The sequence below is a fragment of the Calidris pugnax genome, unplaced genomic scaffold (assembly GCF_001431845.1).
Source record: "Calidris pugnax isolate Ruff unplaced genomic scaffold, ASM143184v1 scaffold39, whole genome shotgun sequence".
NCBI classification, from domain to species: domain Eukaryota; kingdom Metazoa; phylum Chordata; class Aves; order Charadriiformes; family Scolopacidae; genus Calidris; species Calidris pugnax.
In genome coordinates, this window is record NW_015090828.1 from 7,993,064 (window position 1) to 8,000,628 (window position 7,565).

Here is a 7,565-nt window from a genome sequence, read left to right on the forward strand (position 1 = left end):
CGCATGCGCCCGCGCCCCCGCTCCCCTGATGCGCGCATGCGCGGGTGCCGCCCAGCCGGGGCTGAGGGAGGGCGGCGTGGCTATCGCGATAGCTGGGCGGCCGGGACGCCATCCTGCCCATCCGCGTTGCGTAGGTTGCTGAGCCCACCGGCCGGTCGGGAGTGAGGAGGAGCTTCTTTCCCTCTGTCCTTCTTTCCCGGTAGAAGCTCCCGCCGGGGCACGTCGAGGGGTGTGTGAGGGTCTCCCGGTGAGTGGGGAAGGGGAGGGCGGGGGGGGAGAGAGAGCGGGGTGCCCGCCAGCGGGATGGCGATAGCAGCGGGGGCTCGGGCCCTGAGGCGGGTGGGTCTCCCTGCCCCTTGGCGGGGTGTTGGGGCCGCTCCCGGCCTGAGGCGGCCGCGGGCAGCCGCGATCGTGGGGGAAAGTGCAGGGAGAAGGAGGGGGGGGAGGGGGGCGGTGCGGTGGCGGCGCGGTGGAGCCTCGTTCCCGAGCGCGGCCGCCATTTTGAGTGGTGGAGGCGAGGGCGGTGGCGGCCCCGGGGAGAGCGGCCGGCGGCGGCGAGGGACTCCCGGGAGGGGACTGAGGTTCGACGGGTGAAGGCTGGGTGGCTCCTCTGAGGCCGGGAGGTGGTAGCGGGGCGCGGCGGGGAGCCGGGCGGGAGCCGGGGTGGCGGCACCGGGGAGGCGCGGTAAATGGCGCCGGGGAGCGGGCGGCGGGTCAGGGCCGCGGGTCGGAGGGAGGGCGGCGATGGCGCTTCCCTCGCTTTTGCGGCTCGGCGGACGGGCGGCCCGTTGTGGGGCACACACGGATACCCTGCCGACCCCCGCCATCGCTGGCTCCCCCCATTTCCCCGGCGGGGTCTCGGTGCTCTGAGCCCGCCTTCGGCCCGGGCGGCCCCGGCCCCGCTGCCCCTCAAGGTGATCCTGAGGGTCCTGGGCCGTGGTGATTCAAGGTAATGTATCGCCGGAGTTTCCGGAAAGAATAAAAAAAACCCCCCAAAAAACAAACAAAACCCCCACAAAAAGCAACCGGGAGCGTGGTCCGTGGCGCTTTGTTCGCAGACAAAGGAAGGCCTTGTGTTTCCACGCGGGAAGCGTTGCGTGGTTCCTGCCCCTTCTTCCACTGTCACGCTTAACAACAATAAAAAAAAGAACAAAACCCCCCGTCTAGGGCGGGTGTTGAATGTGCTCTGAGTAAATAACGAGCTTTATGTGCTGTGCCTCCCCACGTGCTGCCCTCCCTGCGCGACCTGTTCCCTCGCAAAGTTTAGGGTGGTTCTAGATACGTGTGCGGTTAGATATAATAAAATACAATTTAAAATCTGTAACAGAAATAAAGCTACTTATCCATAACATTAGTTTTCTGAAGAAAAACTAGCGGTTTTTTTTTAAGGGGAGGGACTTAAGCATATGCAGCATCTAAAAAAATTTTTTTTTTTTTTTTTTTAAGGTTTGATTTGAATAAAAGATGGACTGGACCGGAAAACACAATGGGCCAAATGATACAACTAATGATGGAACAGTGGTACGACTTCGAGGCTTGCCATTTGGCTGCAGCAAAGAAGAGATTGTTCAGTTTTTCCAAGGTACCGCTAGTATAGTCGAAGTATAGTGACTTGAGGTTTTTTTTTGTATCTTTTACGCAACGTTTTGCACATTTTAATTTGTCATAACCGTTAATGGGGTGGATGGGAGGGATTGTGTTAAAATAGCTTATCTTAAGTACGAATTATGCCCTGTAAATGAAGTATGAATAGCCATAGATGTAGTAAAACTCAGTATGTATCTAAATTTGTGGAAGTGGTAAATATCTTATGCATATTGGGGTAACCTGAATGTAAGCATTTGGATCAGTTAAATTGCTTAATTGGTAGCTATATTTTCTTTCGTGTAACTTAGGTGGTTGTATTTTTGCATAGTTAAAACAGAAAAGAAGTATGGCTAAATCCATAAATGTTTAATGAAAGATTGTTGGCTTGTATTGTTGGGTGATGGGGGAAACGAGGTGGTTTTTTTTTTTTTTCGTTGTTGTTGTTTAGATATGCTTTAAGTATTTGCTACAGATGGGAATGTTTCAGCCTTTAACACTGTTCCCCTTGATGGGGTTATTTGTCCTTGGGTTAAAGGGTTGGAAATCGTGCCAAATGGGATAACATTGACGCTGGACTACCAGGGGAGAAGCACAGGGGAGGCCTTCGTGCAGTTTGCTTCAAAGGAGATAGCAGAAAATGCTCTGGGGAAACACAAGGAAAGAATAGGGCACAGGTGGGGATGGAGAGTTTGGGATGGTGTTAAATCTTTATTTTTGGGGGTTGTGGGTCAGTAATGCTTTTGGGGGGGTTGGGGACCATTATGTGGAACTGGCTGTTTTAAAGAATTTTTATAACTGATCCTAAGTTAACTTGGGAAATACAGTAGATTTGGGGGGTGGGGGAGACAGTATTGCTCTGGGTAGTTTGCTAAACTTGGGAAATTGTTTCAATCGTTCTTGCGTAGGGTAATTTGTGATTAATGCTACTCTAGCTGGACATTGTTTTTCAACAGTATGTTTCTCATACTGGAAAGACATGTTTTATGCTTAATTCATACAACTAGACTTTTCACAGTAATTTTTGCCACTGTAAAGTGTTTTGTTGTGTTTTTTTTTTTAATACACTTAAGATTCTTATGGTTTTGAGGAGAAACTTAAGTTGTATGGTATCTCTAGTCACTTCTATTGGATTGTACGCTTAGTTATAGAAAACGTAGTATGGCCTTTTATAATACTCAGGCAGCTTATGCATGTGTTCTTACTGGTGCCTTGAAAATCCTCTTTTATTAGATATATTGAAATCTTCAAAAGTAGTAAGAGCGAAATCAGAGGATTCTGTGACATGCCAAGAAGAATGATGGGACAACAACGACCTGGACCATATGATAGACCATTAGGAGGAAGAGGGGGTTATTATGGAGCTGGGCGTGGAAGTATGTATGACAGAATGCGTCGAGGAGGTGGTGGATATGACGGTGGTATGTTTATCTAATGAACGGAGGTTCTGTTGTCAGTTTCATGTTTCTGACGTCTTTGTCAAGAAATACAGAAATGGCAGTAGCTGCAGTACCCCTTGGGTTTGACACACTTCTCTCAAAACGTTTTGACTTGTAATGGATCAAAAAAATGTGGCTTAGTATTTAAGATTAATAGAATTAATAAGGAAACCGTATTTTCAGCAGAATTTGCTCTCTCACTTGCATGTTTCAGTCCTTTTACTGTATAAAACGACTGTTATGTTTGCACTGTGTTCAGAAGTCCAGCTTTAACAGTCTGTAGAGGCTGTTTGCAAACTTCTGGGTGCCCAAAGACTGAAATATTAACTCTTGTGCATTGCTCGGTGAATTTGGGGTAATAATGTAATCATTCCTTTCTTTCTCCCCATCGCACAGGATATGGTGGCTTTGATGATTATGGTGGCTATAATAACTATGGCTATGGAAATGATGGCTATGATGACAGAATGAGGGATGGGAGAGGTAAAAAACATTTCATACTATTTGAGTTGTAAGACATAGTATTTCCAAGACAGAAGTCATTGTTTGCCTCGTTAGATTATTTTGTAAAGAAAGCAAGTTCTTTAAAAGGAGGGGATTTCAGAAAAATGTAAATCTATTGCTTATGACATCTTCTAGTTAAATGTTCTGGGTTGATAAACAGGAGGTGTAAACATCTTCTATTCAGTGGCATAAAGTGTATGATTTCAGGAAACAAGGGAGTGACTTTTGTGGCTTTTCATGATGATCTTACAGGTGTGTGGGTTTGTTTGTTGTGGGATTTTTAACAGGCATGGGAGGACATGGCTACGGTGGAGATGCTGGCTCAGGTTTCCATGGTGGCGGTCATTTTGTTCACATGAGAGGACTGCCTTTTCGAGCAACAGAAAATGATATTGCCAATGTAAGTACAGTGGGGAAAGGGGCTTTCTAGTGCTCAGAGTTTCTGTGTTCTTGTCTTTCCTACTCCAAGCTTGGTTATAGTTCTTAAACAAGTGATTGATACCTCTAATACATTTTAAGCAAAGTCATAGCCTTTACATGAGTTTTACAAAGCTTAGTAGTAGGAGAGTTTTTTATAAAGGTAATATCTGAGGAGGGATTACTGTAGAAGTCAGCCCAACTATTTAACGTTAATCTCTGTACTCTTTGCCCTTTCATTTCCATAAAAGGTGTATTAGGGGGAGAAAGCAGTTCCTGTAATTATTATCCTCATTTTAAGGAGCTTAACTGAAAACCTAAAGTTCTGTAAAGGAACAATAGCAGATAGAAACCTCCGATTGCAGCTTATGTCTTGGTTGTTTCATCTGAGACTTTAGGAGGGCCAGGGTGGGAGGAATGTAGGAGCTGTGTTCAGCTGGAGGGGATGGTGTCCCATTACTGATAAGAGGCTGGGGTGGCAGATGAAAGTGCATCTGCCAGATTTTGGAAATACATTCTTGTGTCAGTGCAGATGTGGTGTTTGTAGGGGAAGTTTTCCTGGGATATAAGGCCCAGTTTAAACATAGCCTCTCCTCAGGAGGCCTCCCTATTTAGCAGCTGCACCTATATATTATATATGCAGAACTCCATTCTTAAGCTTGTGCTCTGTTCTGGTTTAAATCGAGATGCATTTTATCAGTTTGTTTTCTTCAGTCTAAAGACTCTCCAAGAACAGGGGCCAGACTGCAGGCTTTGGTTCCGAGCAGGTGATTGCGAGCTGAGGAGTAGCACTTCAGTAGCACACACTTACATGTAGTGTTGGGTAGAAAGGCTGTCAGAGAGATCACTGTATCTCTGTGAGTTCCATAGCAAGGAAGAGCAGCCTGATTGACAGTTTTTTCTGCATTCCATAAACGTCCTTGCTTTGAGAAATGTTTGGCCCTGCTTCTGCAGAAACGAAGTAGATGTTTTCCAGGTTGGCATCATTATTAGAACTTGCTGCTCAAAGCAATGTCTGTGGGCAGGAATTTTTTGTTTGTATCTTTGCCTTTAAAGAAAGCTCCTCAAGCTCTAGCTGGAGCTCTTTGAGGTGTATAATAATGATAGATTGAAAGTGTAGATTGACTTAACTTTGAAGGTCCACTATCACTAAGTAATACTTTGGAAATCAGTAATTAAATTTATGTGGTAGGGTGAGATTAAATTAATGCAATGCTCCAGTAACCACTGGGATGGGGAAGTTACCTGGCTTGAATCCTGCATTAATGTGATTATATTTCTTTGTTTTTATTCTTAGTTTTTCTCACCATTGAATCCGATACGAGTTCACATTGATATTGGGGCAGATGGAAGAGCCACAGGAGAGGCAGATGTGGAATTCGTCACACATGAGGATGCAGTAGCTGCCATGTCTAAGGATAAAAACCACATGCGTGAGTGTCACGTTCACTTACAGCTTTCACAGACCACGGTATAGAAGGGTTTAAACTGCATTTAACTTCAGGGGCTTTGCAGTAAATATACAAACCATGAGATTTTTGCCATTTAGCGCATTTAATCTCACCTTTAACTGCTACTTGTAAGTTGGGGTTGTGGTTTTTTTTTTTGCTTTGTATCTCCGTGCTGAAAGCACTTAAATAAGGCTTGTTTTGTTTCCTGCAGAGCATCGGTATATCGAACTATTTCTGAATTCAACTGCTGGAGGTGGCTCTGGAATGGGAGGCTACGGCAGAGATGGAATGGGTACGCATGGATTCCAGACTGAGCTGACTTTAGGCCAAGTCTGATGAGTTCCAGGTTTCTAACGATGCTCTTCCTGCCTTTCAGATCAGGGTTATGGCTCCGTTGGGAGAATGGGAATGGGTAGCAATTACAGCGGCGGATACGGAACTCCTGATGGCCTGGGAGGATATAGTAAGTAATAGTTCTGTTTTACACGTTTTCTGTGAAAATGCTGCTACCTCTGTCTTGTGTGGGGTGCTGGGGCAGGGTGGCAGGCTCTGCCACAAAGCCTGCCTGTGGGGAGGAAGGGAAGGGGGGGGGGTGGTTTCTCTGAAATTGTACTTCAAGGTGGAGGGGTTTAAGCATTTTGCTACTGCAGCAAATGCTTGTCTGAAAAAAGTAGTGTGGAAGTATTGTTATTTTAGTGTAAGTTGAGTCATCTGCAACCAACTGTTCTGTATTACCCATCACGTTTTTTCTTTTTTTAAGGTATGTATGCGTGACCTTGTGTCAATTGTTTGCAGGTCGTGGCAGTGGAAATAGTGGAGGATACTATGGGCAAGGCAGTATGGGTGGAGGAGGCTGGCGTGGAATGTATTGAAGGATAGCCTTGCTTCTGCAAAACATCCGGGAAGAAACAGTCTCTGGTCTCCTAGACTTTCTTACAAAATTTAATTTCTTTTGTATTTTAAGAACTTTATAATGACTGAAGGAATGTGTTTTCACAATATTATTTGGTAAGCAACAGATTGTGATGGGAAAATCTGTTTTCTGTAGGTTTTATTTGTTGCATACTCTGACTTTAAATAAATTTTTATATTCAAACCACTGATGTTGATACTTTTTATACTAGTTACTCCTAAGGATGTATTACATATTCAAGACTACAGTCGGTTTAAGATGTTGTACTATGGTTCAATAAAGGTGGTTGTACTGTAACTCCTATGAACACTGATTCAGTTCTATGTAATTTTGGTGTAGTGAATGAGTTTGAAAAATTCACTTGTTTAAGGGGAAAAAGGTAGACGAATAGATTAGTTTGTTTAGTAACAATCTTTCCTAAACCCTTTTGATAAGCTGTATGTAGTAATTTCTCAGCGCGGTGTAAAGCTCCGGAGGCTAAAAGTCCTTGTTGTGGCTTCCTTCCTCCTCATCTGCAGCTGCCTGAAGGAGCAGTGCCCGAGGCTCCTGCCTCCCAAAACCGGGCACCACCACCGATTGCCACGCTTTGCTGTAGAGCTGTAGGTACCGCCTCTCACACCTGGAACTTGCCAAGCAAACGAAACCACTAGGCACAGCTTTTAGCTAACATGAAATAGGTCAAATAGGAGTTAATCCCAAACTATCTACTTGATGGTTGGGTTTGTTTTGGTTTTTTCACAAACGCTGCTTCTGGGAAGAGGGGGGGGGGATTTGGAAGCAGCTTTTTTTCTTCAGTGAAATTATTGTATTGAAATATGGTTCAGCTTTTTTTTTTTGGCTGCACATGGCTGATGTGTCTGTATTTGTTCCGAACTTGACAAGCCATTAAATGGGTGAGCTCGTTCGAAGCAAAGCATCTCTAAAATAACTACAAGCCCAACACTTGTGAAATAACACAAAACCCCACCAGGCTGATCAAACTTTTTGCGCATTTGTGACATGTAAGATATGTAAGAAACTATTGTTTGAAGACACTTAACATACCTGATGTGTAATGAAAAAAAAAGGTATTTATTCTTCTGAGCCAGTGTGATCTCCCAAATTAACTGCTTTGTCCTCAATGCCTCCCTTAAAATTGTCAAATGTGATCTTGGGTATTGAAAAGTCTGTCACCTGTTTTGCTAGTACTGTGTTATATCTGTAATAAATGTCTTCTTGTGGGAGAGAGGAGAATGGAGTTTATTTCACAAGAGAGCG

At 44.7% G+C, this 7,565-nt stretch overlaps 1 protein-coding gene across 7 annotated transcripts; it reads left to right on the top strand.

Annotated features, from left to right (window-relative positions):
- The first annotated feature begins 59 nt into the window (after nt 1-59).
- Nucleotides 60-7,533, top strand: HNRNPH3 (heterogeneous nuclear ribonucleoprotein H3 (2H9)). Of its 7 annotated transcripts, none has more exons than XM_014940437.1 (10): nt 60-247; nt 1,447-1,582; nt 2,123-2,261; nt 2,818-3,005; nt 3,420-3,506; nt 3,803-3,927; nt 5,242-5,377; nt 5,607-5,687; nt 5,772-5,858; nt 6,156-7,533. In XM_014940437.1, the coding sequence occupies exons 2-10, from the start codon at nt 1,465-1,467 to the stop codon at nt 6,167-6,169; spliced, it is 975 nt and encodes a 324-aa protein (XP_014795923.1). In that variant the 5' UTR covers nt 60-247; nt 1,447-1,464; the 3' UTR covers nt 6,170-7,533. The 7 variants fall into 7 exon arrangements, with proteins under 7 accessions (XP_014795923.1, XP_014795917.1, XP_014795920.1 ...); XM_014940431.1 differs by having other exon boundaries at nt 61-247; nt 6,191-7,533; XM_014940434.1 differs by having other exon boundaries at nt 61-247; nt 2,818-2,960; nt 6,191-7,533.
- Nucleotides 7,534-7,565: the final 32 nt, after the last annotated feature.